At 45.7% G+C, this 20,575-nt stretch overlaps 3 protein-coding genes and 1 pseudogene across 22 annotated transcripts in view; 1 reads left to right on the forward strand and 3 right to left on the reverse strand.

The window, feature by feature from the left end:
- LOC110547169 (N-acetyltransferase 8-like) lies at nt 1-18,604 on the reverse strand. Of its 8 annotated transcripts, none has more exons than XM_060383649.1 (2): nt 18,467-18,604; nt 1-3,020 (listed from the first exon to the last, which is right to left on the reverse strand). In XM_060383649.1, exon 2 carries the CDS (start codon nt 2,946-2,948, stop codon nt 2,262-2,264), a length of 687 nt encoding a protein of 228 aa, XP_060239632.1. In that variant the 5' UTR covers nt 2,949-3,020; nt 18,467-18,604; the 3' UTR covers nt 1-2,261. The 8 variants fall into 8 exon arrangements, with proteins under 8 accessions (XP_060239632.1, XP_021490214.1, XP_021490216.2 ...); XM_021634539.2 differs by lacking the exon at nt 18,467-18,604 and adding an exon at nt 15,976-16,106; XM_021634541.2 differs by lacking the exon at nt 18,467-18,604 and adding an exon at nt 4,637-4,713.
- The window catches only part of LOC110547168 (probable N-acetyltransferase CML1), a 21,636-nt gene continuing 10,346 nt past the window's right edge, over nt 9,286-20,575 (reverse strand). Inside the window, exons 1-2 of one of the 2 annotated variants that reach the window (XM_060383653.1) lie at nt 15,976-16,113; nt 9,286-11,263 (exon numbers count right to left, since the gene is read on the reverse strand). In XM_060383653.1, coding sequence (XP_060239636.1) covers nt 10,523-11,191 — 669 coding nt within the window. In that variant the 5' untranslated portion in view covers nt 11,192-11,263; nt 15,976-16,113 and the 3' untranslated portion in view covers nt 9,286-10,522. Of the gene's footprint in view, nt 11,264-15,975; nt 16,114-20,575 lie in introns of those variants that run through there. The other variant, XM_060383654.1, reaches the window with a different exon arrangement.
- Nucleotides 16,036-20,575, forward strand: part of Tprkb (TP53RK binding protein) — an 11,189-nt gene continuing 6,649 nt past the window's right edge. For 3 of the 12 annotated variants that reach the window (XM_060383659.1, XM_021634548.2, XM_060383661.1), the window contains exons 1-2: nt 19,950-20,088; nt 20,241-20,323. The gene's annotated coding sequence lies outside the window, so the exon portion shown is untranslated. Of the gene's footprint in view, nt 16,172-19,949; nt 20,089-20,184; nt 20,324-20,575 lie in introns of those variants that run through there. The other 9 variants (XM_060383655.1, XM_021634545.2, XM_060383660.1 and 6 more) reach the window with 7 other exon arrangements.
- The window catches only part of LOC110547170 (syntenin-1-like), a 1,323-nt pseudogene continuing 97 nt past the window's right edge, over nt 19,350-20,575 (reverse strand).

Below are 20,575 nucleotides of genomic sequence, written 5' to 3' on the forward strand. Positions count from 1 at the left end.
TGGTTTTGGCTCTGCTGCACTTTATTGAAATCAAGCTAGTATTTTTATAATGATTTCACAAAAGGCACCTTAAAATTGGCATACTTCCCAGAACATTCAGACTTTTACCAAGAATACAAAGTTTACATTTTAACTCAAAATGCAGTCAAACATAAAGCAGTGCCCACAAGTAATCTTGGCCTAAAAACTTTTTGATCAGAGCAAACAAAGAAAAAGAAACCTCAAATGTAGTTTCATTATTGCTAACTAGTGAAGAGGAAAGTCAGGAGCTAAGTCAGATGCCTGCCAAAATCCCTCTCTATATCAAAATCTAACTACACCTTTGTTAACCATCCTCCCATATGTCCTGCTTAAGATTTATGATCTTCCTTAGAAACAAGGCACTGAAGGGAGGGGAAACTCCTGCCAGCTGCACCTCTCATGCTATTTTTTCTTAAGAAGGAACCTATTATTTTTTTACTATTCTTAATGCCTACTTAATACTAAATCTAATTCATTACTTTTTAAAACTTATTTCTTTTACGTATTATTTTTACTAAAGCTTTTAATAATCTACTAGTAATAAATTTCTTTATAAAATTAGTTGTGCTGTTTCAGGAGTCACAGAGAAAGATCAAAAAATTCAAAATTCCATCCCCAAGACCGCACCCAAAAAGCACAGAAATCTCAGAATACGTCTCTTTGCCAAGTGGGGGGGGGTCTGCCAGGGACCTCCAGAGAGCATAATCCCGAAGGACACATATCTCTTAGTCTGAGTAGCGCTATCTATTGACATGCTGCACCAGGCGCTGGAGTGGGGATGGCACTTAACAGCTTAAATAAACTGAAATATTTCTATCAACAACAAAAGGACAAAGGGCTTCCACCCTGCTCACAAGTCATCTGTTGAAATGCGTTTGCAGGGGCCCGGAGAGATGTCTCAGTGGCTAAGAGCGCTATTGTTCTTGCAGAGAACCTCGGTTCGATTCCAAGAACCTACAAGATGGTTTATAACCATCCATAACTCCAGTTCCAGGGGGTCCAGTGTTGTCTTCTGGCCTCCCAGGACACCAGGCACATATAAGAAAACTAGCTGAGCATGAGCCTGTGAGTGACGGGAGAGCAAACCAGCTAGCAAGCAGCTGGTTGTTTCCTGCTGTACTTCCTCAGCTATGAGTGAGTTCCCCAGTCAGAGAGAAGGCTGCATGGACTAGCAAGCAGTCCTACCTAGAGTTCCTGGCCTGGCTTCCCTCAGTAATGGACTGTAACCTGAAAGTGTAACATGAAATCAGCCCTTTCTTCCCCTAAGTTGTTTTTGGTCGGAGAATTTTACCACAGCCACAGAAAAGCACACAGGTTCACAGCATTCGGAGTGCATGTGTGTCCTAGGTGAGTAAAAACCATTTCTCTGCTATTGTATATACATTTACAAGGACAGCGACTACCTAGAAACACTCCTATGTCCTTCCCAGAATGCCCTGGAAGTGCTCCTGGAATTGCTGTGTAAGGACAGTATGTGCAAACAATAGAGGCTTGGGAAGGGCGATTATTGTACTTCTGTCTGAAGAGCCTCCATTTGAGTGAGACACTGATGAGGATTCAGTAGTCACAGACATCTGTGTAAGAGTTGTCTTGTAGGTGAGCAGGAGGAAAGTGGTGGACTGTTGTGCTTTAGAGAGGCACTGGGAGGTGGGCCTGAAGAAGGATGGGTCTGAAGAGAGGACTGTGGGCACACAGGAAGGTATTCAAATAGGTTCTCTTAGCCACAGAATTTTACCTTATTGCACCAAACCTGGGCAGCGAACCTGCAATTCATTCAGAAAGTAGTTGGCTGTACCCATAGCGTCTATGCCATTATCATATCAACAAGGACTCATATCATATCTCAGGACTAAGGCCACTCTAGCCTCAGTTCCCAAGAGTAGTAAATCTAGGACAGTCAATAGTCTCTTACCCTCTTCCTGGACCTACAGAAACACGCCATACTTGGCCTCTACTCAGTCATGCAGGCCCATGAGGCTGAGTCTAGTCAGTGCCAGCAGGGGCCACACATGCTGGTCAAGCCACGAAACCACCCTACTCCATCAGTGCTCACAGACCCCCCAGTACATGGTGTTGATGTTGGAGGAACCAGAGTGCAAGACTGCCCCTGTTCTTTACACACCATCAAACAGACAGTATTCCAACGAGCCAGACAAATACGCCTTTATGATCCACTTCAGGATTAGGGTTTGCTTGTGATAGCACTGTGAGCTGGAGGCTGGCAGATGCACAGGGAAAGATCACAGCTCACGTTCCTGAGCAGAGGGGAGCGGGCACATGAAGTGAATTGAAGGGACAGCCAGTAGCTTTGCTGTTGTGTTGAAGAAGGACTGGCCTGCCTTCTGGAAGCCCATTTCCTTGTAGAGGGCCACAGCGCCACGCATCAGCACGGTGGTACGAAGAACAACCTCACTGTAGCCCTGGTCCCGTGCAAACTGGAGGACAGTTCTGACCAGTGCTTTTGCTATCCCCTGTCTTCGATGCTGTGAGGACACAGACAAGTGAAAGAGCAGCAGCTGCTTCCTCTTTATTGAGGGATCCTTGACTGGCAGAGCAGCTGCCATGCCCACCACCTGACCCACAGACTCAGCCACCAAGAAGCAGGAGCCAGGCTCACTCAGGTAGGACTTGGTGATGTCGGCCAGGTCTGTGCGTAAACGCAAGGCCACAAACTTCTTCAAGGACTGTTTGACAAAGAGCCGTAGAAACAGGAGCAGAAAGAAGCTACACATAATGGCCAGCAACCAGGAGCCAGACACCAGGACCAGGGCAATGGGCACCCCAAGTAAGAGCAGGAGAGTTCGGGGTAGCAGCAATGCATGACGGAAGGCAGTAGGGATGTGCTCCTCCATGCCCCTACAGAACAAGTCCAGGACCTGCTTGTGGTCCCCTCTCTCTTGGTATTGTCGGATGTGATAAGGAGTCATGGGGAGACTTCTGGGTCTCAAATCTGCATCCACACGGGACAGCCAGACCTGCCAGCACACCTCCTCTGAGCCCTGCAGAAGAGAAGGAAAACCATGTGAATCCACGGAGACTCTTCAACCCTCCTCCAGCCTCCTAGGAGCCATGTAAAATTTACTCAAGAGTGTCTTTTCTGGTGTCACCCAGGAAGCAATAGGATTTCACTGGAAGAAAGAATGAGGTCACTAACACCTGACTATTCCTCTGGCTTCCCCTTTTACATCTTTGTGACTTTAGTCATGCTACTCGGCCTTTCTCAATCTTTGTCTTCATCTGCAGAACAGTAAAATAACACTTGGTTTCCTAGGTAATCGTGAGGATTATATTAAATAATATGTTAGGTGGCAACCCTTCCCTGTCACTGTCCTTACTCAAGGGCGCTCAAAGTTTTTGGCGCCTTGTGGCAAGAAATCTGGTATCTAGCCGTTTCCTCTTTAGGGTGCATACCAAATACAAGTTTTAGCAAAACCTCTCTTCCCGCTAATCAGAGAGTTTAATTTAATGAAGAATAACAGCTCAAGCCAACATATCCTATCCTTGAATCCTCAGGAAGGTTGAGGAACTCCAGACCCACAGAGACCCTCCTTCCCCAGCCTTGCCTCTCTGTTCTTTCACCTGATAGCACAGAGCAGGAAATCCCAGGACACTGCAGACTGGACTTTCAGAAGAACCTGCCTGGACCTGCCTCCACCTCCGGGGAGAAAACTTGGGCAAGCACCTCCTTGGCTGCCTCCTGGATAATCACCAACCAAAGGGCAAGCACTAGACTGTGACAGAGGGGAAAGGACCTGTCCACTCATTTTCTGATCCCCGTGGAGCTACTCTGAGGGGAAAAGTAGGCCTGGGGTGGTCCCTGGGTCCCTAACCTTGTGAGAGGGCTGCTACTTCTCTCCCTGGTCCATTCATGCCACACTGTCTCCTACACAGCACACTCTTACCCTCTCTGAGGATATCCTAGTCCTTTGTGCACACCTTCTAGGCAACAGGGCAAATCACCCCATGTTCAAATGTCCTTGTCAAGAGTCCAGGTTATTTGGCTCAGCAGCAAAGTCCTTTGTGGCAGGTTTTTCTCTGTCTAAGCCTGCCTGTACCTGTTCTAGGGCAATGAATGCTGGCTCCTCCCCTTCAACTATCATGTGAATTTACCAGTTGGGCTGCCTTTTCAGCTTCAGGAGGGCTGCCTTCTAGAGGACAGGCCCTGGGCAGGGGACAGCCATGTGAGCTCTGGGGGCTGCTGAGAGCCCAGAAGACAACTCACCCATCTCATATGGTTTAGCTGAGGGGTTGCCTCACAGGCAACTCAGCCGGCCACCATTCTCCAAGGAGCTGTCCCGATGGAAGCAATGCTCCTCCTCTGCCCTCAACCCTGACCTGCAGGCCTGTGAAGGTCTTGCTGTCCTCTCTCATGACTCCCCTGTTGTAATAGGCGATTAATATTTACTAATAATTATCTTTTAGTAAAGCTTACTGTTAATCCTAGACAGCTGTATAACCAAATCACCACATAGAGACTGGTTTTATTTAGTTAACCTAGAACACAATGTGGAGCAATAGTTACTCCCTCTTAAACCTCCAAGTCCTCATAGTTTCCTAACATTTAGATTTCCCACATTATACTTGCTTTTTGTGAAATCTTAGGTCTGGTTCATACCACATCCTCCAAGATCTCTCCTCCAGCTCCGTCTCCCAGCTCTCCTCTCGCCCCTCCTCCTCCCATTCATTTTCTGCCCTCTGGCTCCTCCCCTCTTTCTTGTCCTCCGGCTCCTCCCATTGCACAACATTGTAGCTAGTTGTTTTATTTTGGCCTGTTTACACACAGTTGAGACAGGATGCTTAGAGTAAGTATCACAATGCAATATCCGGATTGAAACCAGAAGAGGGGTGGGGGTGGGAATCAGCCTTTGAATGAAGGGTAAGGTGTACACATTTCAGAAGAACATTATACCAACACTCCCCGAACAGGTGGAGAGCAGCCTACAGTGAGTTCTTACTTAGGAGTCCCACAAGAGCTTTGGGGCCAAGGAAAAGTGGGACACCTTCAAGGCTGTGACAAGGACCAGAGGGGGATGATGCTGAGATGTCATGATAGAGAAAGGATGCCCAGAGAAACAGTACAGAAGAGGTTGGTCTCCTGAGCAGTGTGAGCAGGTAGAGAAGCGGGAATGCTCCTGAGGTAGGACCAAGGCATAGCCCTAGGGAAAAGGTGACCTCATGTGAAGGAGTGGCTGGTTCGTTAGAAACCTGGTTACATGGGAATACCATCCCAGCCAAGCTTGCAGGCAATGCATTCCAGAGGCACTTGAGGCTGTCAATATGCTTTTAGCTGGGAAGCTAAGCGACAAGTGTGGAGGTGAATCTGGGTATCTGTGTTTATTCACCTGGAACACGGGTTAGTCATGGCAAGAAGAGGAGCTGTGTGGGTTGTCCTGGTAAGACAAGGGTCCCTAGGTATTCAGGCTGCATGCTGCAGAAACCCATGATCAACAAGGTGTCCTGGAACTCAATCAGTGCTGGCTCCCAATAGTAACCACGGCACATATAGCTGAGTTGAAGACAAGTTGATAGGATATTTTTAATGGCTAAAAGGTCTTGTTTGCTTACAATGTTGTGGACCCAGTGGGTTTATTGTTTTCAAAGGAAACCTTATTTGGTGTTGACTAAGGAGACATCATCAGCAGGAACAGTGTGCCTTATGGCCTGGCAATTATGACACAGGCCAGACAGGGAAATTTGCACAACCTTGAAGTGCATTTAGGGCAGAAATGACAAGGGTCAGCACGACTCAGAGAGTGATGAACAGGAGGACCACCCAGAGATGTGGAGAGGGCTGCAGCAGAATGTCTAAGCTCATGGTGGGAGAAGCCAGTTTTTAAAAGCTCAGGGATGCTGCCTGTAGCTTCTTCATTGCAAACCAGAGGCTGAAACCCAGGTCCTGGTGGAGGATGTGGCAACTCAGGATGCTTCAACTCTTCAAGCTAGGGTTTCAGGTTAACCATTCTCAAGACGCTCATGAGAAAATGGGTGCTGTGTATCAGTTTCCTATTATTAAAACCTTCCATCTTGGAGAGAAGCTGGTTAAGACATAGGATGTTTAGAGAGGTAAAACAATGAACCGTTGCAAGGAGAGGTGAATTGCTCCACCTGCAGAGAAGCTTCCTGAGCTCAGGAATTAAGCAACTCAAGAACTTCAGGAAGTCCCTGAAACTGACCAGATTTACTATTCTTCCCTCCTTGAGCATATAAGCATATATGAGCAATAAGGACTGCTGTGAGACTCTAACACAAGTTAGGCTGCTTGGAAGGAATTGATATCAGCCAAATTACCTAGAAGAAACTCAGACCTACTGAGCCATCTGGAGAGGACACTCTCCAACCTGTTGAGCCACCAGTGTGCAGTTTGGTAAAGTTTTCCTGTTTTTGTGATCTGTCACTCATGATGGGATAGGCTTTGATGATGGAGCTGTTTTGCTGTTTTGAATCACTCCTGCTCCTGTAAATAACCACTCACCAATATTTCTGTATTTGATCCAATGAAACACATTGGTTCACTAAGCTGGACTTTGATGGTGTCTGTATTTTGGTCTGTCATTAACCCTTATCTGTGGCAAGTAGATGTGTGTATGTGAGTGTGTGTGTGTGTGTGTGTGTGTGTGTACATGAACCCCCCATGCTGAGGATGGTTCCATGGTACTGTTGACAGGTACAATTGGATTAACTCTTTTATAAAGAATTATTTTATTTTTAGTACTAGTATGTTTACAGGTGTTTTGCTTTCCTGTATGTCTGTGCACTTATGTGTCCACAGAGGCCAGAGAAGCTATTGCATTCTCTAGAACTAGAGCTATAGGTTGTAAGCTGCTTTGTGGAGGCTTGGGATCGGACCTGGTTTTTCTAGAAGAGCAGCCAGTACACTTATCCACTAAACCATCTCTCCAGCCCCTGAATTAACTCTTAAGATATCAGGCACTGGCATTTGTCCATTTTTTTTTTTTTTTGATCCAGGAGACAGTGACTATACCTTAGTGGCCTTCAGTGCTATGGTAGCCCACTTCCCAAAGCAGCACCCCTCAATCAAGTGCTATTTTAATTTATTTGGAAGAGAAGGAGGAAAGAAAGGAGAGAAAGGGGAGAGGGAGGGAGAGGGACGGGAAAGAGACCAGAAGATATAGTTTTGTAGGTCACATGTATTTGGCTCCTTGGATGAAAAGCCAGCAGGAACAAGGTGGGGGAGGGGATGTGTGGACCCCTGGTCACTGTTGCTCCCCAGGCTTGGGGAAGACAAGCAGGGCTCTGAGTCAGCATGGTGGAGGTGTCTTTGGCACAACCCATCCACCAATCAGAACCCAGCCTTTCCTAAGCCCCCAGCTACAATTTAGGCGAACCCAGTGGTTCTCAGGCTCTGTCTATGGCCTCCTGCTGCCAACCTCCTACTTCACCCCAATCTCAATCTGTGCCTGCTCAGCAGCCTGGAGCAGCACTGGCTCATGGCCACTCCTGGCTTTGTTGTTGTGTTTTTCTTGGCTTCACTGTAACTTCATTCAGTCACCATGGAGAGTAAAGCATGGCCTTCTGGGTCAGCTGCTTTGGGGACAAAATTTAGATGTATCACAACCTGCTGTCCTAGATGCTTCCACAGCCCTCTGTACCCAGGACAGCACTTTCCCTCCCACCCACCCTGTCCTAGAGCCTGACTTTCTGTACTGCCACAGCCAGAGCTACAAGAGGCCACTTCTCAGTCTTCACTTGGGTTTGGCACGTTGGCAATGGTGTGGGAGAGATTGGAAGATGGAGGGAGAGAGAGGGAGAGACAGTGATCTGGTGCTTTGTCTGGGACCTCTTGGAGAACCAGGTCTATTACAGGCTGTCCATGTTCCCCAAACCCTCCCTCCTTTCTGTCCAGAATAGGCAGCCTTGCTGACTTCCAGCTCCTGCTCATGTGCTTAGGCCTGAAGCCACAGCACGCTGGCTTTAGAGCAACCTGGGTGTGAGTCCTGCGCCTCATGGTGAGTCAGATTCACATCACTACCGTTCAGTCCCTGAGACAACCCACTTGCAAAGTGAAAAGGCTTGCTTTGGTTCAGAGGTTTGGATAGTCCCTTCCAGGACTGGACCCAGCTGCCCGCAGAGGCTCTAAAAGAGGGACCCCTGCAGGCTTCACAGGCTGCTCAGACGCTGGTCAGGAGATTGTCCAAGACCCTGGGCTGGATGGGTTGGGAAGACATGAGACCCGGGTGTGGTGGCCTCTGGATTTCTCAACAGAGCACCAAACTAGGACCAGCTAGCATCACAGCAAGGGTTGAGCATCCCAGCACTGGCTGAAGGACAGTGGCTATAGTAGGTGTCCTTTATCAGCAACCGGGATGGACACCTCAGTGAGAAGCAGACACACTGCTGTCCCTTGGTCAGAGAGTGGAATGGATGGAAAAAAGACTGCCTCAAAAGGATGTCATCTCCTCAGGTTCTGGGGCAGCTCCTGTACAGAGGCCTCCCCCAGGCATGGCTCCTTATGTAGATGGTCATATACACCACAGCCTTCTTCCTCCCAGAGGCCAGTGAGCCACATGCTTTCAGAAAAATCTACTCAGTGGGATTCTAGCAGGTAGGTGACCATCTTTGTGGGCTAGAAGACATACTACAGTGCCATGAACTGAGGCATAGGGAGCATTCCCATTGCCCATGGAGCTCCTGTGTTGAGCCCAGGCTAGCTAGACCATGTTAAAGTTGGCGGATTTGAAAACAAAACCTTCCGACCCAGAAGGCCTATCTGCAGCCGTAGGAGAGAAAAAACTCATGGTTGAACTGGGAATTCCCCAGTGGGATGCCACCATTGCGTCTAAATGACAGGATTCCAGACATGATGGAACTTCCCCCTGTCATATAGTCGCAGGCACACCCACCGCATGCTCCTGAAAACAACACTCCATCATGGAGGGTAGCACTCACCTTACTCCATTCATGGCACCTACCTAACTGTATGAGGCAAAGCAACAAGAGACTCATCTTCATGAGAGCATCAGTTTCCTACTCAAGGGCCCAAGGTAGGCTTCCAAGGTCCCCAGAGTCTGGTACGTAGGCACTAACACTCTGGGTGATTCCACAGCAAGAGGGCACCCAGTGCTTGAGGAAGCAGTGCTGGTGTGCAGCTTGAATGGCATTGCTGACTCTTAAGGTTTACACACATCTCCAAGTGGCAGAGGAGACTGACGAAAACAAGCACTGTGAGGCTTTTCCTGCAGACACAGGAACAGATGTATTCCAGATTGGACACTAACAGACCAGATAAATTATTCCACCCGAGCTAGCTTAGTTGAATTAGCGAGTTTATTGAGACGTGTATAGGGATATGAGCTTAGCTTACAGGAGCATGGATGATACAAAGGCAGCTTCATCTTTGAAAAGCCCAGGCCAGACATGACTCACAGAAGATGCATTCTGGAACCTTGAACCACTCGCAGGGAGCTCTGAAGGTGAGCCTTTTCCACAGCAGTTACTGCTTCTATAACATTGGGGTGGGCCTCAGTGAATCAATCCTTTAACTTTCAGGTGCTTCCTGATCTTCTCAGTTGTCTTATCTCCTGGTCCTGTGTTTCAGGAACAGACTTTCTCCTTTCAGAAAGCAGTATTTTATTGCCTAGGAAATAGCTACACAGCAAGTTTACTAATGACCACACTGCTGTAAGATAAAGAGATAAAAGCACATTTTTTTTTTCTAATTTCTAAACAGGGAGACCATGTGTACACACACATTTTAGTTCTGAGAAGTCAGAGCTCTTCTGTATGAGAACTGAACTTTGGGGCCTGAAACATACGTTAGAAATTTACTTTTCCTGAAGCTCTTGGTAAAGCAGCTTTCTTAGTGTTTTGTACATCTCTGCATGTCTCTTTAATGAGAGTCTCCACCCTGAGGGTGTGAACATAAGCTAAAACAGCTCAAGGGCCTGGGATATTGGTCTTTCCCCTGCAAGAACCCTTTGATATTGCATCAGTCTCCAGCATGTGGGCCCTTCTGTCTTGTTCCTGGACTGAGCTTAGGTGTAATGAAAACCTGTGTGAGTAAAGATGATGCACAAAAACCTCAGTGTATAAATGTATGAAACACTCTAGGTTAAGAAAAAATGGGACTCAATGTATCATTCACTAATTCTGAGGTCAATGACCCCAGGCCAAAGCTCACGCTTCCTGGAATACAGGAAGAAAACGTTCAACATAGTTACTTCCCAGGTTAACATTCAACCAAGTAGGTGTTCTGGGGCTAGGTGGGCTGCTGTCTCCAGCCCTGCAAACTTCCTGGCCTACAAAAATACATGTAGTAGTATTTTGTATTGTTTATAATGCAACAATATGGGGCTAGGCATATGAAAAACAGGCATGCCACAAACCTACAGTGTAGCAGAACCCCCAGCCCTCACTCAGCCATCACGTGTATTGGAATCTGGTGTACACCAGCAAGGAACTTTTATTGCTCATCACACTGACATGACAGCGTTCACTAGGTCCTGTAGCAGAGTGCACAGGACATAGAGCACAGCCCCGCTTCCTAGGCAGAAGGGAAGGAGTACTTCAGTTGAATTATACAAATATCTACTATCTTCCAGAAGACACCCATGAAGTATTGGCCTGTCCTCTGGAAACCCATGCCCAGGTAGAGGGTCACAGCACCTTGCTGCATGGTGCTGGTCTCAAGAACAACATCACTGTAGCCCTGGTCCCGTGCAAACTGGAGGACAGTTCTGACCAGCGTTTTTGCTATCCCCTGTCCTCGATGCTGTGAGGACACAGACAGGCGAAAGAGCTCCAGCTGCTTCCTCCCTAATGGAGGATCCTTGACTGGCAGAGCAGCCACTGTACCCACCACCTGCCCTGCAGACTCAGCCACCCAGAAGCAGGAGCCACAGGCATTCAGGTAGGACTTGGTGATGTCAGCCATGTCTGTGTGCAAACACTTGGCCACATACTCCTTCCAGGGCTGTCTGGCAAGGAGCCACAGGAGTAGGAGCAAAAGGATAATGCCTACAACAGCCAGGAGCCAGGAGCCAGACACCAGGACCAGGGCCAGGGGCACCCCAAGTAAGAGCAGGAGGGTTTGGGGCAGCAGCAGCAGGTGGCGGAAGGTGGTGGGGATGTGCTCCTCCATGCCCCTGGAGAACAAGTCCACAACACTTTTACGGTCGCTGTCCTGGTACTGGCGGATGTGGTAGGGAGCCATGGAGACTTCTGGGTCCCAAATCTTGGCATCCAGGAGAGACAGCTATACCTGCCCGCACACCTTCCCTGAGTCCTGCAGAAGAGGAGCCATGTGAGTCTCCTGACCTCTCCCTCTCAACCTCCCAGGACTCATGTTCACCCTGTTCAAGGGGTTATTGTTCTGCTGTCACCAGAGAGTTAGCAGGACACTAACTTTGGGAAAAGGTATTATGTCAACAGAACCTGATTATTCCCTGCCTACTCCCCCTTTCCAGCCTCTAGGCACAGGGCTCTGGATGTCTCTCACCCTCTCTGAGCAGATATGTCTTCATCTGTTGCTCAGGAAAAAGACCATCTGGTTTTCATGCTATGACCTGTATGCAGCATGTATACAAACTGTTTCCTCTCTGTTGTTATCCAGTTACAGGCTCTTTGGTCTTTGGTACTGAGATGACATCTTTGTACAGGAAGACGTGATGTTCCAAGAACTGTTTCCTAGTCACGGTCCCTACATCACAGAGCTGTGTTTCTAAGCTCAAGTTCTAGCAAAGCCTCTTCTTTCCCGATTAGAAATACTTGATGTGGTGAAAGGGAAAGGCTAAGCCCCCAGCCAGCCACCTTTAAATACTGTGTAATGTAAGTCCCAACCCTGCCTCTCTTTCCTCTCGCCCGCTACCACAGAGCCAGGAGTGTCTAGAATGGTTCCCACCTCTGAGTAGCAGTAAGTAGAAACTGCTGGCACCTGCCCTTTCTCTGGAGAGCAGACTCAGGAGGCAACTCCTTGGATGGCTCCAGAATAATTGTAAGCCAAAGGCCAAGAACTGGAGTGTGACAGTGGAGGTGGCACACATCCATTTTCCTTGTGACCCCACAGAATACACCCAGACAGGTGAGCCTTGGCATGTCACATTGGACCCCATCCTTATGAAGTCCACCACTGTCTTCCTGTTTCTTCCCCTTCTCCGTGTTTTTCTCCAATTCCCAGCCTGGTTACCTGAATGCACTTGCCAGGACAGTGGTTCTTTTCTTTTTTTGAGACAGGGTTTCTCTGTGTATTCTTGGCTGTCCTGGACTCACGTTGTACACCAGGTTGGCCTTGAACTCAGAGCTCTGCCTGCTTCTGCCTCCCCAAGTGCTAGGATTACAGGCATGCACCACCATGCCCTGCTAGGACAGTGTTTCTAAGTCTGGGGGTAAAACAACCCTTTTACAGGGGTCACCTAAGACCACCGGAAATACCAGATATTTCCATTTCAATTCATAACAGTAGCAAAGTTACAGTTATAAATAGCAATGAAATGATTTTATGGTTGGGTCACCACATCAAGAAGAACTGTATTAAAGGGTCACAGCATTAGGAGGGTTGAGAACCGCTGTTCTAGGAGGAACCTGGGGCCTGGCCACTTGCCATGTGCTGACACCTCCTGGCTCAGTAAGGGCCTTTTTAGCAGTGCTTAGCCCTGCCTCAGCTGTACCTGTTCCTATTCAAATGGATCGCTAGTCTACACTGACCTCCCCACTCCTCAGCCATCCTGTGGAGGGCACAACTGTTATGACTCATGGGCCCTTTCCTGTCCCAGCAGATCTCCTTTCCATCTGACAGTCCCAGGGAGGACAGCTGCTGGAGTTCGGAGCCATGATCACATCTAAGGATCTTCTTACATCAGCCAGCATTGATATGACCCCACCCATGTGGGCAAGGGTAGCTCAAACGGCTTTTCCACATAACGTATCTATTTATGAGTGCTCTGTCTGCATGTACACATGCAGGCCAGAAGAGGGCATCAGATCACATTATAGATGGTTGTGAGCCACCACATGGTTGCTGGGAATTGCACTCAAAACCTATGGAAGAGCAACAGTGCTCATAACCATTGAGCCATCTCTCCAGCTCCAAGAATATATTTTTTTAAAGAAAGTATAAGAATGTTTTTGGTAAGAAAAAAAGAGAAGGGGAGTATTTATTTTTTTTATTATTTATTTATTTTAAAGACAGGTTCTTTTTACATAGCTACACAGCTGTACTGGAACTCACTATGTTGACCAGGCTGGCCTCAAACTCAAAGAGTTCCACCTGCCTCTGCTTCCCCCGTGCTGAGATTAAAGACCTATGATAGCATGCCAAGTGAAAAAGGAATGTTTTAGATAATGAAGAATATTTGTTGAGTAAAACAGGATTTTGCCCTGGAAAAATGACTGGACTTTTCCAAAATGAAAATGAAACAAAACAAAACAAAATGATGAGGTAACACTAAGAAGCTGAAGTGAGTGCCAATGCTCAAAAGTGAGGTGCACAAAGTCTACCCTAAAAGCCAGTACTGTTCAAAACAGTTCTTGTGAGATATTAACCCACTCTCCGCATTTGCAAAAATACTTTTAAAAACGAAGTTTAATTAAGAAAATTACTTAATGCTTTTGGTTAAGTTTGTCAGAATTTTAACTATATAGGGAACCCAGTGTTAAGTCAATGCTCATGAAGTCTCATTTGTTTATGATAACATTTAAATAACCACTTGAATAAATATTTTCCCCAGGTAAACTTAATACCCTATGTATCTGTGTGTCTTGATCTATAACTGAACTTGTTTGCAGTTAAAGACATTTAATTAATACAAATGATCAATACATGCTCTCTTTTATACAGAATTCATTGTGGCCAATAAATTCTTTTGTGTGATTTCTACTATTTTTAACCAGTACCATTCAGAATTAAAAGCAAAACCAAATCACAATTGAGCAGTACTGTCATTTAAAATCCCAGTCTACATGTCTTCCCTTTGACAAAAGACATACCTTCTTGCTGTGAACATAATTCAGTCACTACATCTGTGTGTGATAATTAACACTGTTCCCCATTATGGGTCTAAAGTTTCTTTCTAAATAGTCAGTGCTGTAGACCTGTTACCCTACCCAGCCAAAGAACCTACATTTTGATTCAAAGACAAAAACTAGACAGACTGATAGATAAATAATGGTGAGAGGCACTTTGGTTTTGTGTAATTCTTCCATGGTGATGCAAACTGTTGTTGGCTCTTATACACACACACACAAGTATATATATGTACATATGTATATATGTACACACTATGTATGTATATATACATTATACATACATACTTTCTGCAGAAGTACAGCCTCTAATGGAGCTCCCATTAGTGTTTTGAGACGCTAGAACATCACCAACAGGATAAACAATGTAAAAAACAGACAAGGTAAGCCTAAGAACCATTCCTTCTATATTTCTTAGTAGCCTAAAATTGGACATAAAGGGTTTATTGGCATTAATTCCTTGACATCTCTCACTCATTCACACCCTCAACATAGACTCAGATCAAACCAATTGGGACAGATTTCATCCCAGGGGTGGGAGACAGGATCAAACCACCAGTCAATCAATAATGTCTTTAGAGACATTCTTCAGAGATGTGGAAAGGTGTCAGAATTGGAATCAAGTCACACTGGCATGATGTTGCTTGTCTGCAATCCCAGCACTTGGGAAGCTGAAATACAAAGACTGACAACTAGAGGACAGTCTGGGCCTCATGACATCCTGACCCAAAACCAACAGTAAGAATGGAGTCACTACTGTCCAAAAATAAAGCCAGGAAGTTAAAGAGGAATGGTTTTCTATGCATGGTTATCTGACACTGTTTTCCAAATTTGGTTCATTCTTTTTATTTTTTGTTTATATTTGTTTCAGACAAAGATATGTTTTAGAAATTCTTACTTCAAGCCATAGCTGCTCCTGCTACATATGGTATGTTTTGGCGAACATCTTTATGTGCCAGAGAATTCTAGTACAAGTAAGAAGGCATTCTAACAATCAACCAGGTGTGTGGTATCAGGATGTCATTTTTCATATGACACAGATTTCAGTTACTATTGACAGTAAAGAATGATTGGGGACAGATGGAGCCATGTCCATATTCTGTGTTATGAAGACACACTTGTACTCCATACTGTAGAAAGGAACCTGAATTATTAGCTTATCATGGGCACACGCTCATTTGTTTTGAGTTAATTTCCCAGCCCAACCCAGATACCGCTGAAGGAGTATAAGGTTAAGTAGAAGCTAATTAGACTCCCTTTGAGTTTCAACAAGTGCCTGAGTCCAAACATCCGCAAATGAGGAATGAGTGCAAAAAGTAACAAAAGAAACGCAGACATCGTAACTCAGAAATGTAGCTATCCACTTGACCAGGGAGGCAAAGCGGAGCTCCAGGATAACTGGCTGTCTTTGCTTCCAGTCCTGTCTCCTTCTACCTATACAATCTTCTGGGTAAAGATGGTGTGGCATACATGTCTTCAGGATAATTAATCTGCTTTCTCATACGGCTGGCTCTCTCTGCATATACCGCAATTTTAAGATTCAATCCCTTCCTCTATTCATTGGGTTCTCTGACAGGTAGCCAGAGCCAACAATATCTGGTTTCACTACCTCGGCGGTCATCCTTCTCAAAGAGCAGCGCCCTGGTCTTGCACACCTGCCTGAGGCCGGTGGCTTCTGTGGACTTGACCCCAGCATTCCGCTTCACCTCCTCCCGTCTGCTCCAAGGATTTGCCTCTTTTTTCTCTGTCACAGCTCTAAGAGTCCACTTGTCTCTAGACCTCCAACCACCGGAATAGCTCCTTCAATGTAAGACCCCACCACGCTGCATCCCCGCTTCCTCCCGAGACACAATCAGTAAAAAAAGCTCTGAAAAACTGTGACTCTCGTCTTGGTGAATTTTTTTTTTTTTTTCCACAGAAGGGGGCCTGAGGGCGTTCAACACAGACTAAGAACAAAGCCGACACTCCACACCATACCTCAGCTTTTAGGTCCGCAGAGGCAAGCGGTGGTAGGAGTCCGCAAAAGTTCAGACGGACCGAGACTGGACTACGCCCACCAGGATCCGGAAATAGAGTGCCTCGGAACGTGTCTAGCTGAGCGAAGGTTGAGCACTTCCGGAAGAGATCTTTGTTTCCTAGGGGAAGGTCTTCTGAGACGGACGGGAGACTGATGGTAAGTTCCGCCCGGCCCTAACCCCAGCTCTTTCCGTGCTCTGACAGTTTTGTGGGCGATGAGTGCGTCTCTTTTCGCCAGGGTGGGTCGTCAGCCCTCCCAGGCCGCAGGCGGAGAGCGATGCAGCCCTAGGAGCACGGCTCCTGCCCTAAGGTCGCGCGCTGCGCTCGCGTGGTCGCCCCCAGCAGGCGGTGCGGGACGCTGGGGCTGGAGGAACTGCGTGCAGCCCGCGGGGCCCAGCGAGGCCCAGCGCTGGAGGGAGGCGCGTCAGAGAGTTTGCCCCTGGCCCTGCTTCCCCTGGAGGGACGGCGACGGGAAGCCCCGAGGCCAGGGACGCCTGACCAGTCGAGGAATCAAGCAGGATCCAGATGTTACACGCGGGACCTTGCGACATAAAGTTAGGGCTTTAGCTTCAGCCCTGACTTCCTCCTGAAGGGCCCTGTGACCATCGGGATAGGTTCGAATTGCATTACTGGTAGCCAGGGCCTGGATGAGGACGCTCTTGGGTGCTAGCTGATGAGGAGTGATGGCGTGTACATGACAGGGATGAGTCAGAATTTACACCTGGAGGTAGAGTCAGAACATGGACACTGGAAGTGGTAATACAGTGGGAGGCATCTGCCTTAGACCACCTTCTGTTGCTAATACCACAGTACCTCATGGGTGAAGTGTTTTGTTGTTTTGTTTTCTGCTACAGGGTTTTTCTGTGTAGAACTCACAGAACTCATTTTCTGTAGACTAGGCTGGTCTCAAATTTAGATATCTGCCTGTCTCTGCTTTGAGCCAGGCAACAGGTCAGGAGGCTAGGCAAACTTGCGTTCGTCACAGAACCACTCTGGAGATATAAGCCATTATTTTGATAATCATATGACTGGATTAACGAATTTTTGCGTTCAAGGTCCAGGTTGCCCCCGAGACAAACTATTATAGTCACATGAGTAGATTAATGATTTTTAGTACAATGCCCTGAGCACCTTGTGAAGGCCCTGCTTGGCCCCACCTTTTACTGTCTCACATTGGGAACTGAATTTCCCAATGATTTTTACAGGTGTCAAACCAGATCAATATTAAGTGATGATCCCAAAGTTTTTGGTCTAAACAAGATTCTTACACTAACAGTTCTTTTCCCTTACTGTTAAAGATTAGATCAGGGTTTTGATTCTCAGCACCCACATTGCTTTTCACAAAGGCCTATAACTCCAGTTCCATGGAATCCAGCACCCTCTTCTGGCTGCCACAGGTCCAGACAAGAATGTAGTACTCAGACATACATGGAGGCAGACACTCAAACTATTTTTGAAAAGACGCTTAAAAACAAAAACAGGGAACATCATTTTACTCCCTGATTATAAGTACTTAAGTTTTGTTTGGTGACTGTAGAGAGTTCAGAACATGCACAACAGAATATTTTACAATTACAATAAAAGTCACCTAATGACCTTAGTACTCAAGCTTTTTGTATTTTGTTACATTTCCTACTTTTTTCTATGCATTTTTTTTTTTTTTTACATAACAGCATACTAATCCTATCCTACCATAGCCTTTCTCAATATGATCCTAACTGAAATGCCAGATTAGATGTTAGATGAAAAAAGACTGTGTCAGGACATTATTTACAAAATTCTTCTTGTTCTGTAACAGTAACCCTCAGATAATTCTAGAAAATAAAGAGGTAGCTTCCTGTTACATTTAAGTTTTATGTTTTTTTTTTTAAATTTTAATATTATGTGTATTGATGTTTTGCTTGTATCTATGTATGTGCCACTTGTGTTCCTGGTACCAATGGAGACCAGCCCCCTGGCACTGGAGTAACAGATGGTTGTGAACCACCTGTGAACGGTCGGAATCAAACCCTGGTTGTCTGCAGTTATAGCAAATGTTCTTAATGGCGGAGCCAACTCTCTAGCCCTGTGGTTCATGTTTTGTTTTGTTTTCTGAGGCAGGATGTCATGTAACCCAAGCTAGACTGGAACTGGAGCTGTGTAATTGAGGATGACTTTGATCTCTTTTTCAGATGAAAATGTAACTTTATACATATTTACGAGGATAAAATAGGATAGGCATAAACAAAGAAGAAATTCAGGAGAAAGAGTCGATGCAATTTTGTTTGCAAGAAGGAAGAGTAAGAAACTGGAACAAACTAGGATGCTGAGGAAACATTCCAAGACTGGCTCGAACATAGCTCAGGAGCATAGAATTAGGATTTAGGTACCAAAGATAACTATTACCCACTTAATCTACACATGTAATAAAAAGAGTCCAAAATTTTCTTTAGTATAAGAAGTTTTACATTACCTGTATGACGGTTTGTTTTTCAGAAAGTGATAGGGCAACATTTAGAAGTGGCTTCCATTGTGCAGGTACTGGAAAATCTCAAGTACAGATAACCAGCTGTGCTGTCCTCAGTGCCATTAAGCTGATTGAAGCAAGGGTACCTGCCAGTGTAATACAGAACTAACATTTCAGGTGATGTTGTTTTGGTTGAGAGTCATCTCTCAGCCAACATTTCAGGGTTTAAAATGGCAGCAGTAATTATGTTTTGGGTTTTATTGTATTTGCTCACTGTAGTTTTTTGTTTTTGTTTTCGAGACAGGGTCGCACTGTGTAGCTCTGGTATTCTGGAACTCACTGTATAGACCATGCTGGCTTCAAACCCACCTGCCTCTGTCCCCTAGTGCTGGAATTGAAGGCATGTGCCACTATGCTCAGTTGATGCTCACCATGGTTAAGACAACAGTTGACACACATTAAGTGAAGATAGTTGAATTTTAATGATAATCGTGATAATTCTTGAAATAATGTTTATGCAGAATGAACTCTTCATTAGTTGGCATTTTACACAGCAATCAAGAAAACTAAAACAACTATCAAGGCAGTCTACCCTAGCTAGACTATGGTAATGTATTAAAAATTGATGTTAAATTAATACAGGCTACTTTGGGGTAAAAGTAGCCTGGCCTAATCAGGCTGTTTTATAAAAGCATCAGGTTTCCAGGAGAGACACTATTCTAGAAAAATCAGTAAATCTTTAGATAGTTTTATATCTATAAAACCAGGATCAGGCTTTTCAGATCTTGGAATCTGAAGGTGATAGCCAATCACACCACGGCAAGATTCCAGCTATAGTGTGAGATGAAAAGGCCTTCCTTCAGCCATGCTCCCTGGCTCTAGAGATGCTTCATGTGCAGAGTCCAGCTGTGTTTACATGTGCATGGCAGCTGAGCCTCAGAAGTAGGTCTTTGTAATGCTTAGTAATTTGCACAAATATAAAAGTAGGCAGGAGTGTAATGGTAACCATAGTTCCAGGTATGTCTGCCAGTCCTTCAGTCCAATGATGTTCTGTGCATTGATTTCACAGAGGTTATGTTGAGTGATGAAGATTGTTTCTGTCAACAGTCACGGTTTAATTTTTTTTATTTTTTTTACACTTTTAGAGATAAAACCAACATGCCCACTACTGTACTTAGGTATAAGGATTATCTGTTAGAAGGACCTGTCTCAAATAGTCATCTTAGTAATCTTCTCTAAAGCCTGGCTTGAGCACCTTGGGTGCCTTTTCGGAGCTCCAGCCTGAAGAGTTTTCAGCATTTATCTGGGTCACTTCTCCAAATCTCACACCAGCCAGAGTGTGCCTGGACTAGCTGAACAATAGACTGTCATCTTTTGATTTCAGCATAAGCCCATTTTTTTTTCCTAATCCTTGCAGAAAATGACTTCAGAGATCCCTCATTTAATTTCTGCTCTATGAATTCCAGTATCATTACCTGATAGAGGTGTCACCGCATAGTTCACAGGAAGATCTTGCTACCAGCTGTCTCTGAGCTATTACTCCAAGGACCAAGGCTGGGATTGCACATACTTCTTTTTTATATAAACTGTGTTCCATGTATCTGGAAGCACTTTGGATATGGTTTAAGGTAAAGATTTCTAATTTTGAATGATGGGAGCAGAAGCCTCTGTTGAAATTGCTGGGCTGGCAGGGTTGGTGGAGAAGTTAGTTTGGGCTTGGATTACCTACAGATATCCAAGAGAAGGTTAAAGACATGTTTTGCTTTGAGGCATTTTCCAGACTGTAAAGACTCATGCTCCCCATCTCCTCCAACCTTGAACTTCTGATCCTCCTCTCCTGACCTCCTCTGGACTGGATTGTAGGTGAGCACTGTCACACCTGGTTTTATACAGTGCTCGGGATGGAACCCAAGGTTTAATGCATGTTATTCTAGCTTTCTACCAACTAAACTGCCTTCTCAGCACCTCTTTTCAGTAGCCTTATGAAGATGGCAGACATGCTTTGGAAGTGGACTTTTCTACTTTAGTAATTCTACAGTTTATGAACTTAATTAACTGTGAGCGTGACATAGCCTTCAGAGTCACCTGAGAAGGAAGTCTCAGTTGAGGGATTAC

Source organism: Meriones unguiculatus, chromosome 5, assembly GCF_030254825.1.
Source record: "Meriones unguiculatus strain TT.TT164.6M chromosome 5, Bangor_MerUng_6.1, whole genome shotgun sequence".
NCBI classification, from domain to species: domain Eukaryota; kingdom Metazoa; phylum Chordata; class Mammalia; order Rodentia; family Muridae; genus Meriones; species Meriones unguiculatus.

Coding starts and splice junctions, on each gene's coding strand:
- LOC110547169 (XM_021634541.2), bottom strand. CDS start 4,702: ATGGGAGGAGGAGGGGCGAGAGGAGAGCTGGGAGACGGAGCTGGAGGA. Junction 3,021..4,636: donor GAGAGATCTTGGAGGATGTG/GTATGAACCAGA, acceptor TCTCTTCTGCAG/GGCTCAGAGGAGGTGTGCTG.